At 36.8% G+C, this 20,696-nt stretch overlaps 4 protein-coding genes across 4 annotated transcripts; 1 reads left to right on the top strand and 3 right to left on the bottom strand.

The window, feature by feature from the left end:
- Positions 1-7: 7 nt before the first annotated feature.
- Positions 8-1,960, bottom strand: LOC140005881 (GDSL esterase/lipase APG-like). Its single transcript, XM_072047050.1, has 5 exons — positions 1,572-1,960; positions 1,221-1,351; positions 854-1,087; positions 504-762; positions 8-417 (listed from the first exon to the last, which is right to left on the bottom strand). The coding sequence occupies exons 1-5, from the start codon at positions 1,813-1,815 to the stop codon at positions 221-223; spliced, it is 1,065 nt and encodes a 354-aa protein (XP_071903151.1). The 5' UTR covers positions 1,816-1,960; the 3' UTR covers positions 8-220.
- Positions 1,961-3,645: 1,685 nt separating this feature from the next.
- LOC113741677 (GDSL esterase/lipase APG) lies at positions 3,646-5,925 on the bottom strand. The gene is made up of 5 exons (XM_072047046.1): positions 5,639-5,925; positions 5,136-5,266; positions 4,733-4,966; positions 4,359-4,614; positions 3,646-4,008 (listed from the first exon to the last, which is right to left on the bottom strand). Exons 1-5 carry the CDS (start codon positions 5,889-5,891, stop codon positions 3,812-3,814), a joined length of 1,071 nt encoding a protein of 356 aa, XP_071903147.1. The 5' UTR covers positions 5,892-5,925; the 3' UTR covers positions 3,646-3,811.
- Positions 5,926-11,312: 5,387 nt separating this feature from the next.
- Positions 11,313-14,790, bottom strand: LOC140005880 (inositol oxygenase 1-like). Its single transcript, XM_072047045.1, has 11 exons — positions 14,489-14,790; positions 13,980-14,085; positions 13,329-13,410; positions 12,832-13,036; positions 12,636-12,695; positions 12,502-12,554; positions 12,295-12,417; positions 12,147-12,216; positions 11,967-12,045; positions 11,601-11,682; positions 11,313-11,473 (listed from the first exon to the last, which is right to left on the bottom strand). The coding sequence occupies exons 1-11, from the start codon at positions 14,517-14,519 to the stop codon at positions 11,447-11,449; spliced, it is 918 nt and encodes a 305-aa protein (XP_071903146.1). The 5' UTR covers positions 14,520-14,790; the 3' UTR covers positions 11,313-11,446.
- Positions 14,791-19,333: 4,543 nt separating this feature from the next.
- On the top strand, positions 19,334-20,313 carry LOC113742422 (uncharacterized). The gene has a single exon (XM_027270258.2). It carries the CDS (start codon positions 19,334-19,336, stop codon positions 20,258-20,260), a length of 927 nt encoding a protein of 308 aa, XP_027126059.2. The 3' UTR covers positions 20,261-20,313.
- Positions 20,314-20,696: the final 383 nt, after the last annotated feature.

Raw genomic sequence — 20,696 nt, 5'->3', positions numbered from 1 at the left:
GGAAGGCTTTATCAAAATTAAGGCACGTACTTGGAATATAGAGACGTTATTGAAGTACAGCAGAATCCATTGGCAATCGGAATACAGAAAAAGTGGGAAAAAAAATTTTATGATAGGCCTAGCTCTTACAGATGCACCCTTTTTTCTTTCTGTTTTTTTTTCCCCGTCCTTTTTCTTTGGTAGAGTTCGCAAATGCACCTAGTGAAAGAAAAGTTGGAACTCATCCTATCAGGCTGATGCCTTGTAAGAGTACTGAATCGGCAAGAAGCTGATTAGCTGCCTCAGAAGGATGTACCCCATCCCAAAATACATATTGGGTTGCGTTGCTACAGCTTCGTGATGATCTTGAACGGCACAAGAATACAGTTTTCCCAACTGTCCCTGTTCTGCAACAACTTCTGGTTGCTTCTTTAAAACCTGTAAAAAGGAATAATGTGAAAATTGAATCATGAAAATGGCGCCTAATTCAGGTCTTCTCTGCAGAAACTTTGAAGGTTGAATACCATAATCTGAAGGAGATTTGACAGCGTCGTAGAGGGGCTTGAAAATGTCGAAGACAGCTAATTTGATGCCTGGAAGCCGCTTCTGAAGCTGGATTGCGGTGGAGTTGAGCTTTTGATTGAATCCTTGGGCATCAGTGTTGAGATGAGCAACGCATCCACTCTGGCGGGTGGACCCAAATAAAGTTCTGGCTGCTGGGAGGCAACCCAGTGGCGGTAGTGAAGTCACTCCAATTCTCCTGGCTCCTAACCCATACAATTCCTGTTTTTTCAACCAGAACAACTTTGGATTTAACATCCCATTATTTTGTTTTCTTTGGGCAAAAAGTAAAAATTGCAAGTAGAGCAATTACCTTGACGAAGTAGGAGAGTATGCCGACCAGGTGGGAAGAGTACTGAGCAGGGGTGTAGACTTTGTTAAGTGCAGGATGGAAGTAATAATTTTGTAAAAAGTCACCGCTACCAGTGCCCAAAATATACAGAGCATCCCCGATGATCGATGCTGCTTTTTTGGTGCCTGCTGATTTTTCTAGCTTGCTTTTATACTCCTTGAAATATTGGAATTGCCGCCGCAATGATATAGCTTGCTGGACCAAAATACAGATGGAAAAAGGAAAAAAAAAATGTAAATTGACTGAAACAAGATTGGCTTTGCCCTTTATTGGTCCAAAAGATGTTTCTCTGCTGCATAGCCTGCATATTAAACGGGTTAAATCTTACATTTATGGAGGCAGTTTTTTCATCGTAGCCAGATCCAGCAGAACCAAAGTTGGCTCCAATGAGAAGGCTCTTCCCTGATGCATGGGGGCTAAGATATGCTGGCGGATAGAAAGTAAAGCCCAGAGTATCAGCTGGAAAAAAAATTAAAGAATTGAGAATAATCACTATTTACAGGTCGCAAATTGAGTTCAAAAATGTTGCTGACTAATGTTATGCCTGAATAAATCCGAAAGTTCTTGAAAAATAAACCCTGTCGTGTTAGAAATACAAACATTTAAAGCTGTAATCTATTTATAGGCCATTCAACACAAGGACCTGATGTACGAGTTGGATTCTTGAACTGTAACTTGCCTGTAAAATCAGTAACTAGCTTTCCGTTGCAGAACCTTCCAGTGGCTTGATGACTAGCAAAATCCCTCCCATAAGGTGCAAAATTGGCTTTGAAAAAGGTTGATAGGTGGTTGTTATTCCCGACATCCACGTCCGAGTCGCCAAAAATTATCAGTGCGGGAACAAGGGGTTGGGCAACTACAATCATGGCGGAGGCCAATGATGCAAATATGAAAGCTAATGCTTCTTTTGTTTTGACGCCCATTTTCTTGAAAAGGTTTGTCTTGAACTAGAAGGCTTCATCTAATTGTGCAGGTCGACAATTGAGACCAAATAAGAGGAGAAAAGAGAGGGTGCCCCAGTTCACTTAATGCTGCTGCATTGAGGAGGGAAGATGAGAGGTTGGGCAGCACTGAATGGTGCCTAAGAATTGACATATATACATATATAGAGAGAGATAGAGAGATATCTACATATGGATTTAATGTCTTCGCTAATGAATGAAAATTGTGTGTATGATGTAAGAAAAATAAAATTTGAAATTTTTTTTTGAAATTCTTGACATCCAAACACACCCGCTGACTTGAATGGACATAAGTGCAACAGTACCTATCATTTTTGAAGTTGCAATCCTTCTTTAATTTTGAAAAGGTACTTTTACCTCTTATTATCGTGGTTTGACGTTTTATCACATGATTCTCTTATAATTTAAAAATCTATACATAATTTTTCATGATTTGGGTTAAAGTGTCACCATTAATTTTTTCATTACAATTAATTGGCAAAATTAAAAAGTCAAAATTAAATTGATAAACTTGCTCTTTCTCTATTTTTCTTTCTTTTTTTTTTCTTTTGGGAAGAACAGGGATGATTTTACAAAATGCATTTTGGCCTGCTAAATCTGCAAATACAAAAAGGAAGAAAGAAAAATAAAAAAATAAAAAAGAAATAGAAAATACCACTAGACATTTGGAGTCACTAAAATTTTGGTTTAAAAATGTATAATTATATTTGCAACCATTACGGATTTGGTTTAAAACCTCCAATGATATTTGCAGTCATTAGAGATTTTCTTATTTATCTATTTTTTAATTCTCTTTATTCTTTTTTGCATTTGGAAAAAAGTAGTGGAAGGGTGAATTTGTCAATTTTTTAGTTTGTCATGAGAGATTTATATATAGGTTTTTAAATTATAGGGGAGTTATATAATAAAATACCAAATGAGGAGGGCAAAAGGTAATTTAGCCTTTTGAAAATTCTCCAACATTGCAGGTTTCTTTCCTTGGACTGCTGCCGCCAAGAAAGAGTATCAGACTGAGTCAAAACGTAACAGTACTGGACAATAAACATTACCACCCAACTGCTCTAATCTAATGCAGCCAAGATCATTTTGGTGGTGTGAAATTGCACCCTTGCAATAATACAGAAGGCACTATCGATGGAGGTCATTTCACATTTGGACCATGGCCTTGGTAAAGTTGGTATGATCGAATTCGTTTGGGTTATGCATGTTTATCAAACTCTAGTGGAGTAGTGGTGGTCAGAGAATTGCATGAAAAGGTGTTTCAGCCCCCAAGACTTCAAACTTATCTTTAATGTTTCATTTGTTAACAGGGAATCGAAGGAACTTTTTCACTCTTATGGAGAAGTTATGTCAGCCCTGTGATGAATAACGAAGATGTACTTGTTAGCAAAGTATTTGGTTTTTGCAACTTCATTTCTTTCGCATCATTTATCAAAGCTTCATCCGCCGGTGTAAGAGAATCAATTATACTGTTAACCAATCTACTCTTGTTAGTTTGTCATTACCTTGTCTTTGCTACAAATCTTTCCACGGTTGTTCCCCATTTTTCAATTACTTGAAAAGCTGCTGCACGGACTTCCACTTTTTTTTTTTTTTTGGTAAGTGTGAGGTTTCGAACTTGGACTTCTTACTTACACTTTCTCCCCCTCTTACCATCCAATTCATCCCTCCCCTTTCACGTACTTCCACTTAAACAGTCACAGAAGGAGTTAATCGAGGACATGGCATGCCGCTTATGATGAAAATTTCTTTATCTTTGTAAGTTTTTGCCATGACTACTGTTTTTATAGCTGCACAAAACAACATGCATACATTTTGAAATATAGCAGAATCCTTTGTTGTACACACAGATAAATGGAGGGAAAAAAAAAACTGTTACAAGCTTGTTGCCTTTTTGAAATGCAAATATATATATATGTATATATATATTCAACGTAGGTGGAAAACTTGGATTTCATCAGCCTATGAGGCTGATGCCTTGAGCGATCAACCCATCGGCAAGAATCTGATTCGCAGCCTGAGATGGATGTACGCTGTCCCAAAACACATATTGGGTTGCGTTGCTACAGGTTCCTAGTGACTTCGGATTGCACAAGAATATCGTTGTCTCAACTGTCCCTGTTCCGCAGCAACCTCTGGTTGCTTCTTTGAAACCTACGAAAGAACAATCAAAAGTACAAAACCTATTAATTGAGGAATTCTTTTCTTTTTTCCCCTGCAGTGAAGAAAGTTGATGGACCATCTCTAGTTGACTCTGTCCAGTGAAGTTATTGTGATTGATTCTTATATCTTTTGGCATAAACTCGGACAATTTTGGTGATGTAAATTGGGACAATTTTGGTGTAATCATGAATTAGTTGTACGAGTGCACGAAATTTTTGTTTACTCCAAAATTGTACCCCTTTTACACCGACTATTGGAAGAATTGCAGAACCAGGCATAACTGGACAGAAATTCAACCGGAGAGGCCTCGGATCCGAAAGTTGTTTTATGGGTTCACATACCATAATTGGAAGGGGATTTGACCACGTCGTACAGGGGATTGAAAATGTCGAAGACGGCTAGCTTGAGGTCTGGAAACTGTTTCTGGAGCTGGGCTGCGGCGGAGTTGATCTTCTTATTGAATTGTTGGGCATCGGTGTTGAGATTAGCAACGCACCCAGGCTGGTGAAATCCAAATAAAGTTCTGGCTGCTGGAAGACACCCCAGTGGCGGCAATGAAGTCACTCCAATTCTCCTGGCTCCTAACCCATACAAATTCTTTTTTTTTTTTTTTTGAAGAGTTAATTAAGACTGAAACCAGAAGTTGAATGACAAGACCAAAGCTTTTTTTTTTTTTTACAGAATAATGTTGAAAACAAGAATATCAAGTATGTACCTTCACGAAGTTTGAGAATATGCCAACAAGGTAGGAAGAATACTGATCGGGGGTGTAGACTTTGTTCAGCAAGGGATTGAAGTAATAATTTTGTAAGAAGTCACTGCTACCAGCACCCAAAATATATAGTGCACCCCCGGTGATGGATGCTGCTTGACTGGTGCCTGCTACTTGTTCTAGCTTGCTTCTATACTCTTTGAAATACTGCAATTGCTGGGACAGTGGTATAGCATGCTGTACCAAAACATACAGGTATGGAGAAAAAATTTTAGTGTCAAATGACTGGAAACATACCACTTGGCTTTGCCATGCATCATTAAAATTATTTAATTTTCCTGCATGTTATGCAGGTTGTTGGACCCAGATGCAGTAATGACTGGGTGGTGCATTAGATAGCTCGTACGTTTAAGTAGGCTGTTTTGTCATCATATCCAGATGCAGCAGAAGCAAAGTTGGCTCCAATGAGAAGGTTCTTCCCCGATGCCTGAGGGCTAAGATATGCTGGCGGATAAGTTGTAAACCCCAAAGTATCGGCTGCCAAGAGAAACAGGATGGAGAATAATCAGTACGAATACCATATTAATTCTAGTACTGTTACAGAAAATTATATTGCAGGAGACCTTAAAAATGATACTTATACCACACGTGCATCAAAGTTTCTACAGCCTAAGCACTTGGTAATCATATTTACTTATAGACCAGCACTAAGGGTACAAACGAATCTAATTAAACTGAACATTTTAGTATAACGAGCAACTCGAACGAGCTTATGAATATTGTCCAACATAAAATATTGTTTAAGTTTGACTTGACCAGTTGTCGAACCAAACTCAAACAAGCTCTTGATTCGATACATAAAAAACTTTCCAAATTAACGTTGGAATTGGATTCTTGAACTATACTTGCCTGTAATATCAGTAGCAAGCTTTCCATTGCAGAACCTTCCGGTGGGTTGGTGGTTAATAAAATCCCTTCCATAAGGTGGATAATTAGCTTTGAAAAGGGTGAGAAGGTAGTTGTTATTTCCGACATCCACAGCCGAATCTCCAAATGTGATCAAAGCCGGAACAAGGGGTTGGGCATTTGCGCTGATGGCAAAGGCCAATATTGCCAAAGATGCAAAAAGAAAAGCCATGGCTTCTTTCTTCTTGATGTCCATTTTCTTGAGAAGCTATCAGCTTTAAACTCCAAGATTTCAGCTAATTTTGGAGGTGAACAATAAAAGCTAGAAGTATTTAAGGTGAAGAGGAAAAGGATGGCCAATTCAAATTAAATGTTGCATTGAAGAAGGGAAGATGAAAGTTGAGTGGGTTTTAATGGTGCCTGCGAAGTGGTTGCGGCATTATTTAGCGCATTCATGGCATGCATGATACCGGTGTCCCCTAACGAACTTTCATTTCAGCTCATATCATATCTGCATAGATATTTCCCCTTGTGCCTCTCGTTTTCTATAATTTACTGGTGATGCAGTTCCTTTGAATGGCAAAAAGAAAAAAGAAGGACGTTGACTTGTCATCACCATAACTCTCCCATGTTACCAATCTGGTGCTAGAATAAAGACTTGGCATTAAAACTAGGTTGCCTCCTCCTCCTCCTCCTCCTTCTTCCTACCACCTCTTCCCCTCCTTCCCCCTCCCCCCCAACACACCAACAACACAAACATAATTCAAGGCACAGAATAGAAGGCCAGTACTTTCGTTTACACATCTAGTAAGGTGAATCAGAACCTGACCCAAAATTGAACGTCCCATAAATTGTTTCTGTTGATTTGAGAGCAGCAGCAATTATGATATTTTCCTTGATCGGGGATTATTGACAAAGGGGCAGTCAGAAAGTAGTTGGGTGGAGTGGCGGGGTTTCTTCCTTGGGTTGCGGCCACAAGAGAGCAGCATGGTGACAGTTGATATGTATCACAAAACAAAACAAGTTCCTCACAAATCCGAATTCCGCAATGGACGATTTATAAGGACTCCTGTGCAAGTCATGGATAATTTGTAAGAACTCGCGTAAGTTATCTATGATTCCAAAGATATGCCTAGGTGATCGAAATCGAACTCTTTCAAATTTTTTCACACACAAAAAAAAAAAGAGGTAAAATCACTGCATGCTCTTAAGCATCTAAAAGTCGACAAGATCAGCAGCTACCATGCAAAGTCACCTATCTCCTTCTGGGTTCTGGCGGTCCAAATACCCAAAACTAGGCGTACCAGACAGCGTTCAGATAATACGATACAAGTACCTTTTATCCTAATCTCTTCCACTGAAAAAGGGAGTCGATCCTCTTGATCACCTGAAGAGATTTTCAGGTAGATAGACATGATTATTAGGTAAGGATTGAGCTGCCGAACATTAAAACCTTCTATCTGCCCAACTAGTCCTATTGGGTTGTCCTTTAACCTTATAATTCCCTGCTGCTGTACTCATTAAAATCTAAAACGCTGGTGTTGTCTTGTGCTTTTCATCAATTTATTATGTGCTACAGATTTTATTTTTTTTTTTGGTGAAATGACGTCAATTTGGGTTCCTTTGGATTTGCACAAGTGTTTAGTAGGTTCTTGGGCGTGGTTTGAGTCTTAGAGGAATTGTAGATTGGCAATGCTTTAGTTCCTCCGTCTCGAAGACCAGCTGGATGCGATTCATAATAACTACCTGTCTCTCAATCGTCTGTCCAGACATTCCTTTCTCGGAAATGTCAGATTCAGACCTTAATCTTTCTTCTTTTAAACAATCGGTAATTGATATATTTCCATGCAGAAATCGATGCATGATGTAATATTACAATTACTATAAGAATAAGACTATTTTATTGCAAACATTAAACAAGAATAAGGAGCCTCTTTGAGGGTTTTTTCCTTCCTTTTTTAAGGCCAAGAGCTTTAGTATCACTCTCAACCTGCAAAATGTCAAAAAAAAATTTTAAAAAATAAATAACTTAGAAGGTACTCTTAGGGACTTTTTTTTTTTTGGTTGGAACAAGGCCAATGTTGATATCTTGGATTAAGATTTGCACGATTGCCAGAATAGTAGAGTATCAAAATAACTAAATAATTTAGTACTACAAAAACTGCGATTAAGAAGATTGATGAATCAGACGAAGCTGTCTTAATGTAAGAATACACCGATAAAAGCGCGGAAGGTACACCGAATATTTCAATGAAATGTTATTACAGAAAAATTTTTAAGTTTTTCGTGAACACATTTCTCAACCATCTTTTTACCTCATATGCATCTTTTTACAGTATATTTTACTACAAAAACTCTTAAAAATAGCAATACAAACGGGGCCTTAATTTCTTGAGTTTAAAGTAACAATAAACGAGGTTGACATTTTCCAAACAATACAGCAGCTAGAATTTTTATTATGTTGGTCTTGGTCGTGACTAGAGGTGTCAAAATGGGTGACTTGGGCGGGTTTGGGTTGGGTAAAATGGGTAATGGATATAAGTGAGTCAACTCATTTATACCCATTTAATTAGATGGGTATAAATGGGTAAATCAAAAAATGAATTGGGTAACCCAATTACCCATTTATAACCCATTTATTTTAACTTTTTGTAAACTCATTTAAATTCATTTTTGCAAACTAAGTTATCAATTTATACCACTCTTTGTACCCATCATTAGTTTTAAATATTTATTTATAATGTTCAATAAACTTAATTACCAATTTTTTTTTCATTTATACTCTATGTCACAAAATTACCTTTTATTTAATAATTGAATAATAAGAATATAAAAATTTGAACTAAGTACTATAAAAATTAATATAAAAACTTAATCCAAAAATTTTGAACTCCTAACATTTTTTTCATATATAAATTTAAAATTTCATTTTAGAAAGATAAGAAAATAGGCTAAAATTTATCATAAATTAATGAGCAAGTTAACAAACTAAGAGAAAATAAAATAATAAGATAAAACCAACAAATAATAATAATAATAATAATAATAATAATAATGAAATAAAAGTAGTTAACATCATGACAAAATGAAAAATTTGAAAAAAAAATAGGTGGGGGAAAAGAAGAGACTTGAGGCTGAGTGGAAGAGAATTCTAAATGGGTTAATTGGGTTTGATGGGTTACCCAATAATACCCATTTAATAAATGGGTATTATTGGGTAATCCATTTATACCCATATACAAAAATTTAAGATACCCATACCCATCTATTCATGGGTGGGTATGGGTAAATTTAATTAAGTGGGTTGATTTGCCACCTCTAGTCGTGACTACCTCACGACTACTTCACTTGTAACATAATGGAGATTCATTAATATTGAGTGCCAAAATTAGCTCATGGCATCAAACCCGATTACAGAAGGTCAAAAAGAAAGAAGTGTTGAAATTGAAGGGCTGTGAGAGTAATCTTCATGGAGCTTTATTTCCTGATTCAGTAACAAAACAGGCGCAATAGCAACACTCCGGTGGCGGTAGTTTTCTTTGGCAACATAAACATGGAGGACAATGTGGCTTCTGCATGAGCTCTGCTTCAACCAAAACATGTTGAAAAAGAAAAAGTAATAATCATGCATAATTATTAAGTAGAGCCTTTTGTAGACAACCGATACATATACTAATATACAATTTGCAACTTGAAAAAAAGAAAAAGAAAAAGAAAATTATGGGATTCACTTTACCTCGATGAGTTAATCCAGTAATTCCAGCTGCAAGGGCTGGCGGTATGGTTGATGAAAGAATTTGCTTTGTTTGGATTGCCGGTTTCCGTCGAAAAATTACGTCGTTTTCCGTAATCACATTTCCCTATTACCTTTTTTCCTCACATACATCAAATCGCTACAGTAATTTTTCTATGAAAAATCACGAAAAATGCAATCCAAACACAACCTTAGGATTGCAAAGATGACAGATGCAACCACCAGAGACTCTTGGGAGGAGTTGGCTGTCATTTGCCCTAGATCACTAACTGATGAAAAAATAAAAGTCTGTCCTAGTGAAAATTGGTGTATTTAGTCTCCTGATCAAGGATTTTATGGATCGCAATTAACAAGCTTGTATTGGCATATATATATATATATATATATATATATATAGGTGGTTCTAGTAATGGTCTTCAAAAAAAGAGAGAGAGAGAGAGAGATCTTCTGGTAAAGGGTCAGCTAATTTCCGTAGAATTGGGCCTTTTGACTGACCCGGGCAGCTCAATTTTCCAGAGCCAGTAGTGGGTTCCAAGTTCAAAGTCTCCTTCAGTTCAGGCGTTTACTCCCAGGCCGGGTCATTGCTAGTGCTCGTGGTGTCCATTTGTCACTGCTGGAAACGACTGCTAATGGACACCAAAGGCAGTGGACAGTAATTTATACACAGTAATGGGACTAAGTTAATCATTCACCAAATTGTTTTCTTTTCTTACGATTAGTGGAAACTGTAACGTGAATTACAGGATAAATAATGTTACTGTTGGAAGTTGGACGGCGATTTGCGACAAATGGTCAAGCAAAATAATTTTGATGTCTCGTTGATGATGTGTTAATGTACACGTACGTGCCTCTGAGGTCACAAGCCCATGCAATTTTCTTCCAACACAACACAACCTTTTCTCTTTTTTCCATAGCAACAACAATTTTAGTTGTTTGACGGTGTAATCCGAGTTTCGATCGACCGTCTTCATTGAATTCCATTGCTGCAATTTTGAGTGGCAATCCGCAATCGATTGAACATTTGCTACTAAGATTTGACCAAACCTCTAGGAATATTTAATAAAGCTATAAAAATATAAATAAAAAAAAATTTGATAGAACTCGTACTAGTAATGGTGCAAAACAATAACATGTAGAGATTATACCAATGGAAAAAGAATTAAAAAAAAAAGAGGATAGATTATACCAAATTTGGGACTACCTATGCAAAAGAGAAAGAGTATATGAGATGGTGGTTGCATTAATAAATACAAGAAAAGGAGAATAAAACAAAGTTTAATTAGAAGTCCTATTGCCTATATAATTAGAGTATAATTTTATTTTAATTTGCATCTCATCTCATCCTAAAACCCCTTAATATCACTATTTTAAAAAAAAAATTAGGGGAATATAATGAGTTTAAATGAAAACATTGAGAACCAAAAGTACAAATTTAAAATTGTTGACTAACGAGAATTTGATCTTGACCGTTTGACATTGTTGAATTTCTATTAATCGTACTAAATATGCCTAAAATAAAAAATTTTGGGAACTAAATTTATTTTAGACAAAATATTGCGAACCAAATTAGCACGCAAGCTAAATATTGAGACCCGAGACTGCAATTATTCCTGCCTAAGATACGTTAACGCTACGAATTTGCTTCTTTTTCTAAAGACGTCCTACCGTGTGTTGCGGTTGCAGCAAAAATCTAACGTTGAATAATTTGTTGAATATAGAGTTGTGTAAATGTGAAATATCTTAATTGTCAACAATCTTGTGTACCAAAGGAAATTTTGCTACTGACTCTCGATGATTATTATGCTCGGGCAACATGTACAGTAACTTATGCTGGAATTTTACATTTGTTACCCATTCTAATGCACTTCTTGACGTGAATCAGGCGGAAAGTTGGAATTCAAACAAGCATTTGAAAACATAACGTAACAAATAGGGAAATGAAAACTTAATTTTTAAGTTTTACACACTAATTAAACTCCGGACATCCTGTTACACAAGTCTGTCTTATTCTCCTCGATTCTACTTTTTTTTTTTCAACTCATCTAATTTTTGACTCTTCACCATCGTAGCTTCGCCGGGAAATACTGCAAGAAAACCGCCGCCATTGTTATAATTAGTGGCATACAAGTTAAATCACATGGTGTGTGATTTAATGAAATGGGCATCGTTAGGAAAAAACACTTTTGAGCTGTGATTGTGAAATAAACTCACCTTGTCGATGAGAGAGAGGTAATAAGGCTTGACCTTTTCCACGTCAATTCTGACCTTGCTCTTGCTATAGAGATCATATTTACTGTGTAAAATTGTAAAACAGGAGTTGCAATTTAGGGGAATCAGGCAAGCATTACTATAAAATAAAGGATTAATTTTTCCTACATTGACAGTGTATACACTGTAAGTAGCGTTGGATGAATGACAACTATGCAAAAATTAAATTTTTTGCACATGTGTCATGGATCTAACGGTGATAATGTATGCAATGTTAGTGTATATAAGATTTACTCTAAAATAAATGCTTTTTTTTTTCTCTATGTTTTCAGAATATGTAATACTGCTTTAAATAACTGTTTCTATTACTTGAATATTTGAAGCCACTTGAGATTCTGCTCATCTTCCTCGTTCATCAAGTACTTGTATGCTCCTGACCTGTGTAATGCTGGGATTGCAAGAAATAAGCTTTAAATTCTACATCCATATATCCATGATCCATTTCGAGGACCAAAACAAATACTAGGTTAGTTTTCCTCCCTGACGTACCATAAAAGGAATGGAATCTGATGATAAAAAGGCCAGCAGATGGCAGTGTTGTCTTGTTCCCTCTGGCCACCTAATTTATTTCACACAACATCCAAAATAAAAACATTTACCAGGATTGTGCAGAATAATTAGAGAGAAAAATATTTACCAGATACATGTAGTCATCATGGCCCCAAGACATCAGCACGTTGTCCAGTCCACAACCTTCAGAATAAACTCCACATTTGGTGTTGTACGCAGGATTAGCGTAGTCAGGATTTTCCTCGAAGTACTGCACCAAGCACATAAACTCAGATTTAAGACAACTAAAATTAGAAGAAATACTACTGTTTTCAATACTGTTAAGACAAAGTACCCTGTGGTGGACAATTGATTCGTCAAAAGCGCACCCAACTGGGAATGTGTCACCTACCAAATATTTAATCAGTCAGCATTTCCCTAATCGAATGTTTTCGAGAAGGTTCAATAAAGAGTCGATTTTTCACTCACCTACAACGGCCCACTGAGGGAGCTCTCCAAAGCTCGGAAGATTAAGAACCTTCCCAAGATCTGAAACACAATTGGAGCCTAGTTAATTATCATTAGTCATTACTGCTACTACTACTGTCTTGATTCAGCAATTCTTTCTTTTCCCCTTTCTTTTGTGGTTTGTGGGTTGTTCGAGAAATGGTCAATGAGGTCGTACCATGGATCAGGGCGGTCAAGTGTAGCCAATCTTCATTAGGATAATCTTTTCTGACGGCTTCAGCAGTCTGCAATAAGTGCTCGATTTGAGGTTCATCCAAATCAGGATCACTTTCATCAACCACTTCATTGAGAAGTTCACAGCATTCCCATATGCTCATTTCCACCTTGTCCAACTTCCCATACCCTTCTCTCATCTTCTTTACCTGCAGTTGATCGAGTTAATAAACTAACTAATGGGTTGTGTCTTAACTAAACTAGATATCTTAGTGTTCACCCCAAGAAATAATTGAATAAAAGAATGAATCCATATTAAAGCTTAATTGTTGCCATTGCAGTTAAAAATTAGAAATTTACAGAAATAAAAATTCAGAGACCCCAAAAAACTAAGAGTCTCTCCAGGCTAGAAAATGGTAACGTTGTTTGGAGAGCAAAAGGAAATAAAAAATGGTATAGGCCGGAACTTAAAAAGCAAAAAATATTTGACACATTACTTACAAAATCATATGTTTGGTAAATATGATTGGTCCTGTAGAAATTCTCAACCCCTTGTTGCCTTGCACTTTCAGCATCATAATCCCTGTTTCAGAAGGGAGTAATATTGATTTGGTGAGGAGTTGGTTTAGAGACAAAAAAAAAAAAAAAGTAAATTGAGATTAACAATTGTCATAGAGTTGCATAATTATGGGCTTGTGGGTTCCATGAACGTGTTTCTTTGATATAGGCCCGAGAACCTCGCAAGTTCAACAATTGGGCTGGATTTCTGCCTTTTGTGTCCACTTTCCTTAAAACGTATGTGTCAGGGCATATATCAAAAAAACATCCTCTTGTGATATGAGATTAGGATCTTAATTGCTCCGGTGCGATAATTAATCATATAACTCCTCCGAGCATTACCAGTAAATTTCACCTGCATTGGGTTGAGTTTCAGCTGCATATGGGTAAAAATCAAATTTCTCCTTTCTTTTTTTTTTTTCCTTTTCCCCTGGGTCTGATTTCGTGTTAGAAAAATTGAAGGCATGGTACCAACTTCATTTACGAATTTCTAAAGGTCGAATTAGATGATTGCATCGTTTTCTATGGGTTTTGGTCTGTTTTGTTAAACTAATAAACAGTAAAAATGATCAATCAAAGCAAAGAGAGATTGACCTAAAATTTTGGCCAAAAGCATTGGCCTGAGGCACAGAAAAGCCCCCGTCCAATACCAATTCCCTTTCATTCTTTTGGATCCCCTTTTCCTCTACCTCATTAATTCCTGTTTTCACGAAACGAGGCAGACAATCAGGCAAAAAGGAGAATTATGAAAAAAAAAATTCTAATAATTCGTACAAAGTGAATTTTTCCAATTTCCTGACCCCCCCCCCCCCCCCAACAAAAGTGAAAAAAAAGAAAAAGAAAAAGACAAGGACTCAAAAATCAAGGGCAAATCAATGAAAGCTTCGGTCAGCCCTCAAATTCACTCTCGAAGATGATGGATAATAAAGGGGGAAAAAAAAGAATTTGAAACCGTGCAAAATATCTAAAATACTAACGACAATGAAAATTGAGAATTATGTAACTTTGATTTGACGAATAAAAATATCCTAAAAACTGAGAGCCAAAAAAAAAAAAGAAATTATTTCAATTTTTTTAAAAAAAAAAAAGAAGAGGAAATTTACCAAACTCTGGCTGTTCAACGAGGATAGTCATCCTGAATCAAATCCTACCGATGCAGAAATTCTTAAACTAAGATGAGAAAATAAAAAGCGGCGTGAAGGGAGAAAAAAAAAAGGGAGTTGGGGGATGGGAACAGGAAATGAGGCCGTGTAGAATGGAGGTTTTGGGAAAGGGGAGTATTTATAACGGCCGGAGAGTCCTTGCCTGAGATTTCAGGTCCTCCGAGCCCTTACCTGAAAAATCTCATTCTCCTCAGTCCTTAACTTTTATATTAGTGTATTATTTTTTTAGAAAAGTTTTCGGTAGTATTCTTTCATTATCCAGTATTCTTATCCTTTTGCAAGTGCTTATTTTACTTAAATATAATTTGCGGTAGGCGTCGAAGACTGGAATTATAGAGAGAGAAAGCCGATGATCGTTTCTTTCATTGTCTCTCTACATCTATCTGCTCACGCGATGCTCTGTTATAGGGCTGTGCCGTGCAGGTGGCCGGGCCTTGTTGCCTGCTGTGAATTGGCGATTGAATTTCAATCCCACCTAACAACGGCAGCAGTGGATTCGCTCGCTGGCTGTTCTTTTCGGATACTTTTTATTTTTTTACAGGTGGTGGGGTCCATCCTGACTCAGCTTCGAGTAGGAAACCACATCCCTTGGGGCCCCGCTGCAGTAGAGTCCAGTGAAAGACTACGACGAACGACCGACCCTACCGTTAATTGGACTACCGACTGTCCGTAACAGTCCTGTGACATCACACGGGTCCCGTGGCCGGGGGGCAGGTTGGTGGTGATGCTGATATTTCAATTCTTTCCACTTTTTTTTTTTGAGTAATTGGATTCACAAAAATTTACCCCTTTACATTGTTATTTTTAGGGAATTTTATAGAAAAATATACTGTAGTGACTTGATGTATGTAAAATAAAAAAGTGATTGAAAAATAAAAAAAAAAAAAAAAATTGGTGAAAAATTACATTCCAAAGAAGACTATAGTAGGTTTAGTCATAGTTGTGAGCTCCCGATCATGTATTCCAAATCTGTTTATGATCTAAATTTATAAATTTGATCTCGATTTTGTGTAAAAACACCGGTCCTCATGAAATTATAACTATATCACTAGAAATTTTATGAATTTAAGTCTGTATACATAGATTAGCATTCTATACATTGACCACGTATATTTTATCACCATTGAATGCATGATAATTAAACTTAATTTAAATTTTAAATTAAAATATGGTGTACATGTCATACGTGTGTAACTGTGATACCGTATTCATTACATATAAGATAAACGCACAATACACTAAGATATGTTTGGATAATTAGGAGTTCAAAATTTTAAACTTCACTTAGATTGATATCTTCATTCTTTTTAATTTTTAGCCCAAAAGCAAAATGTATTTTGGAGTGACTCTCATGTTATTAGCAGATAATATGCATTTTAGTTGAAGAAACTTATTTTTCTAGCTAACATTACATTTTCTCTGTTTATTTTGATACGTTTTGGCAGATTAATGAGCTTATAATAAATAAAATGGTTTAGCTAACGGACGCTCATTAATTCAAAAGCATTAATTTAGAAAAGTGTCTAAAATGCAATGCATGAGGATGCATTAATTGTGACTTTGTGTTTTAACATGATAAGTTATGTATAATTTAACTATGGACATTGATTAAAAGAATTTAAAATGTAATATTATATTTTTACACTTGGGGAAGGATCTTATGATTATACACAATTCGATCCTGTAACCTCCCCAACGATCCAGTGTAGAATCTAAATGTTAAAAACCTTGTTGGATTAGGTTCACTCATAAACTCGCTCTGTGACTCCATTGTTATATTTAATGGGTTTTCTTATGGATAAATTTTCCTAGTAACACCATAAATGGCTTTTAGATATTTTTCTCATAGATGGCTTTTAATCACATTTCGAAAGATCCATTGCAAATTTTTTTTGTTTTTTTTAATAATTGAGAACTAAAATAATAAGAAAATGCATCATAAAGGAAAATTTGTATACGAGAAGTCAATTACTTGAACAGATGCCTCAAATCATATGGATATGAAGACATCCGGTCCCACGCTGCATGCAATAAATGCAATCAAAATCGTGGAACCTCACCATTCCATGCAAATTAGAAAACCAAAAACTACTCAGGCAACAGTGAGGCATATTATTATGCCTTTCGCATCAAACCAGAAATAAAAAACAAAAGAAACTACAATTTTAAAAAAAAAGAAGAAATAGTACAAGTAATTTGGATTATAGCTTTCTAAAGAAAATTTGTTATATTTTTCGTGAATGTATTTTTAATCACTCTTTTATTTTTTGTACATTAAATCGCTATTAAATATTTTTTTTATAAAAATTCAAACGGGATTTTAATGTTTTTCTTTACACCGTTATCAAGTTTTATACATTGAGCACAGCTGACCAGTACTAGTGTTCAATCAAAACACGCCCTTAATAAGCTTCGTCTACTTTTTTTTTTTTTTTTTTTGGTTGATTCTCACCAAAATTGGAAAAAAAAAAAAAGTTTTTGTTACTGGTTCAGCCGCCCAACGGCGGAGGCTTGTAAATTAGCCGTGACTCGTGAGATGCTTGCTTGCTGGCCGGCCGCCCGTCCGTAGTTGTTTAGTCACCATATCAACGTCACAGTTGCCGAAGGTCAAGTCAGCGACACGAGCATCCCAAGAGGTTTCCACCGACGACCACCGGCGTGCCACGTCTCCCACCACCAGGCATCACCTTCCCAGCTGTGCCCTTTTGTAATTTGCGATGACATCAGTTTATGTAACGTCGGTGAACCAAAAGGACACATTGCATGGTCCCCATCATCATGGAAACAAGAATCCAATTTTTTTTTTCTTTTCTCTGTTTTCAGAAAAAAATACATAGAAGATGAAAACTTTCGCTATTTTCTGTCAACCCTCCTCTGTATCCTCCTCATAAGTCCCCTGTTACGTTTCATACTTTTGAGTAGTCTTTAACATCTAACTAATGGAATCCTCAGTGTCATTTTCTCAGTGACAATTCAGTATTATTTCTATATTTATGCCAAGTATCCTTTTTATTTAATTTATCATGTGCTGTATATTTAAATTTTTTCTACCATCACGTGATAAGTGAGATTGATACTGGATTTGATATATAGTAGTGACATAGAGGATCCCAAGTGCAGCGGCAGAGCCATAAAAGTAAGATGTTCAGGCAATGCGAATAATTGTTATATGTGTTAAATTCCCATACTGATTGATCCCTTTCAAGCTAGACACACGAGTTGCAGTCAAGAACAATGTGGCCCGTGTAAACTGCGTTCCTACATGTATAGGCTACCTTGCGCTGAAAATTTAGGCCCAATAACTAAATTTATACGGCCCGTTTAAGGCCCAAATTTGATATCCAGTCACACCACAAAAATTTTTGAAGCCTTTTGACGATTCCAGATTCGTATCCAACTACGAGTCGGGGTTTTTTTTTTTGGCTTTCTAATTTAGGATTTATATTCAGTTTACCATATGCCCGACCTTTTTGCTTTTTGAGTACTAACATTAAGTTAGAACAAGCTCACAACTTACGAGCTGAGAAGGCCATTGAGGCCTCAGAAATTGAAAGTTTTAAATTCATCTCTTTCGCTCTTTTAAAATTGTAAGTGAAAGATATCGAATTCAGATTTCTCGTTTACAATCTCTATCCTTACAATATCTAATTCATCTTGTCCTCTAACCCTTTTGTTTCTCAAATATCATCCTTCTCCTTTTTTTTTTTTTTTTTTTTTTTGTCGAAAATAATTCACAACTATTGAGATTTGGACTCAGTCCGTAAAATCAACCATCATTAGTTAGTCGCTCGATTTTTACAAAGTAAACATACGTGTATGTTTATATGCAAATGCATGAATCCCAATTTTTTCAAGCATCGGCTAATCGATAACAGGATGGATTAGGTGGTGCATAACTACAATGCAAAGGCAAATCACAAAAATTAGCCGTTAATAAGCTGCCTACAACAGATGAGACTGGGAATGAAAAGAAACGCAAAGTGTGATCAGTGTTTTAACCTTAATATAACCTAAACATAAAGGCCAACAAAGTACGTAAATGATATATATATATAAAAAAATATATAGAACAGTTAATGATGATAGAGATCATCATTTCCCTGAGAGAAATAGTGCAAAACCTTCTGACATTTAATTGTGTTTCATTTTTCGTCGTACAAAAAAAGCAAGTTAAACATATATTTGTCCACTCTGGAGCAAGTGCACATCTTCTGATTAATTGCCGGATGTAGCATACTTTCTAATATTGGACCCTTCCTTTGCGGGAACTCTTAACCCATGGCCGCAAACAGGAGAATTTTCCTCCGCCAACAAAACTTTCTTGTCCGAACTTCCACTTCCAATTTGCCCAACCATTCTGACATCAATTGTTTCTCCTGGAAATCAATTCCCATTTAGCATTCACGTTTTTCTTTTCTTCGAATCTGTCCCATTTTCTGTCATGTGGGACATTTCCGTTCTTCAATAATCATCAGGATTATGAGTCTCGAAACGAGAATACTGCCTCCTATATCCCGATTAGTTCAATAGTTCTTCTAGTAATCCCTGAAAAATTAATTGCCACTAGTTATTTGATTTAACTCCCTGACCAGGCCGTCCGTGGCCGTCCTTTTTCTTGTGATGCACAAATTAAGAACTAGCAACGCGGCCGAGAAGTTCTTGATTATTGGATGAGTGGACGAACATCATCATATTCATGTAGTTTTTGGCGATCATGTCCATTTGTTCTCCTTCCATGTTGGAGTTTATTCAATTTTTGTGTTGAAAGGCGGGAAGTTCGAATAAATGGCTTACCGGATCAGCTCCAGGTCCCAGTCATGGTCCGTTTCCCAGCCTTCTTTCGCTCAGAGGATAACAGAAGACCCCGTGACGACAAAAAATGCTCAGAGCACGGTCACCTGCGTTTATCAGACTCATATCGGTGGTTACTGGAGAAATGTCACAGTTTTGTGGAGCAAGAATCTGATGAACCATTCCCTGAGCATAACCGTAGATAGCGTAGAGACTGATTATCATCAAACGTGCAAGATTGACCTTAAGCCGTGGCATTTTTGGGCCAAAAAGGGGTACAAAACCTTCGAGGTTGATGGAAACCAACTAGATGCGTATTGGGATCTGCGATCGGCTAAATTTTCTGGGAGCCCAGAACCATGTACAGATTTCTACGTAGCTCTAGTTGCGGATGAAGAGGTGGTGTTATTAATAGGGGATTACAAGAAAAAGGCCTACAAGCGGACGAAGTCAAGGCCTGCATTGGTTGATGCTGTCCTGTTCTTCAAGAAAGAACATGTTTTCGGCAAGAAGTCTTTTTCTACTAGAGCCAAATTTGATCACAGGAAAAAAGATCATGACATTGTGGTGGAAAGTTCGACATCAGGGCCTAGAGATCCTGAAATGTGGATCAGCATCGATGGGATTGTTCTGATTCACATCAGGAATCTGCAGTGGAAATTCAGGGGTAACCAAACTGTTTTAGTTAACAAGCAACCGATCCAAGTGTTCTGGGATGTGCATTCTTGGTTATTCTGCAGCCCTGGAACGAGCCATGGTTTGTTCATCTTCAAGCCAGGGGTACCAGAGGCAGAAAGCGACAAAGACAGCAATTGCACCGGCGATAGCGATTGCAGCGCTGATAGCCGCTATTATTCCACCCAAAGCCATTCCAAAAGTTCACCCTTCTGCCTCTTCCTCTATGCATGGAAGATCGAGTGAGATTCATTGAAGACAATCTTTTAACGTCTTTCGCGGGCTGAAGTGGCGCCAACCTGCACAGGCAAGTTGAAAGATTATCCAGTATAGGATCAAAATCAGACGTCGTTACCAGGGTATATTTGTTCAGTTTAATTAATCCCAGAGTAATTTGGTTGTTGAATTTTGAGATCAAAACTTTTAAAAACTACTGCAGCAATAGGCTTGCATTGCCAAATACTGGAATCAGCAATCAGGATTATGATGACAGCTTTGATCATATAATAGTCATTTGCGTCATCAAATTCCAATCCCAGAGAATAGCTCCTCCATAAGTTTGACCGTCATTGGTCCAATTTAAAAACTCTCTTAGTTTTGACTTGCTTGATTAACATTTTTCTCCAGTGAGGAGGGCTGCAGGATTGGTTGACAAATGTTTCATTCGATTGTCATGTATTCT

The sequence above is a fragment of the Coffea arabica genome, chromosome 4e (genome assembly GCF_036785885.1).
Source record: "Coffea arabica cultivar ET-39 chromosome 4e, Coffea Arabica ET-39 HiFi, whole genome shotgun sequence".
Classification (NCBI taxonomy): Eukaryota; Viridiplantae; Streptophyta; class Magnoliopsida; order Gentianales; family Rubiaceae; genus Coffea; species Coffea arabica.
Note: the sequence above shows the minus strand (reverse complement) of the source record. Positions and strands in the feature narration are given on the sequence as shown.

Coding starts and splice junctions, on each gene's coding strand:
- LOC140005880 (XM_072047045.1), bottom strand. CDS start 14,519: ATGACTATCCTCGTTGAACAGCCAGAGTTTG. Junction 12,418..12,501: donor AATCAATTGTCCACCACAGG/GTACTTTGTCTT, acceptor TGCTTGGTGCAG/TACTTCGAGGAAAATCCTGA. Junction 11,683..11,966: donor AAGTGGCTTCAAATATTCAA/GTAATAGAAACA, acceptor AATTTTACACAG/TAAATATGATCTCTATAGCA.
- LOC113742422 (XM_027270258.2), top strand. CDS start 19,334: ATGGCTTACCGGATCAGCTCCAGGTCCCAGTCATGGTCCGTTTCCCAG.
- LOC140005881 (XM_072047050.1), bottom strand. CDS start 1,815: ATGGGCGTCAAAACAAAAGAAGCATTAGCTTTCATATTTGCATCATTG. Junction 763..853: donor TACTCTCCTACTTCGTCAAG/GTAATTGCTCTA, acceptor TTGAAAAAACAG/GAATTGTATGGGTTAGGAGC. Junction 418..503: donor CAAATCTCCTTCAGATTATG/GTATTCAACCTT, acceptor TCCTTTTTACAG/GTTTTAAAGAAGCAACCAGA.
- LOC113741677 (XM_072047046.1), bottom strand. CDS start 5,891: ATGGACATCAAGAAGAAAGAAGCCATGGCTTTTCTTTTTGCATCTTTG. Junction 4,615..4,732: donor TATTCTCAAACTTCGTGAAG/GTACATACTTGA, acceptor AAAAAAAAAAAG/AATTTGTATGGGTTAGGAGC. Junction 4,009..4,358: donor CAAATCCCCTTCCAATTATG/GTATGTGAACCC, acceptor GTTCTTTCGTAG/GTTTCAAAGAAGCAACCAGA.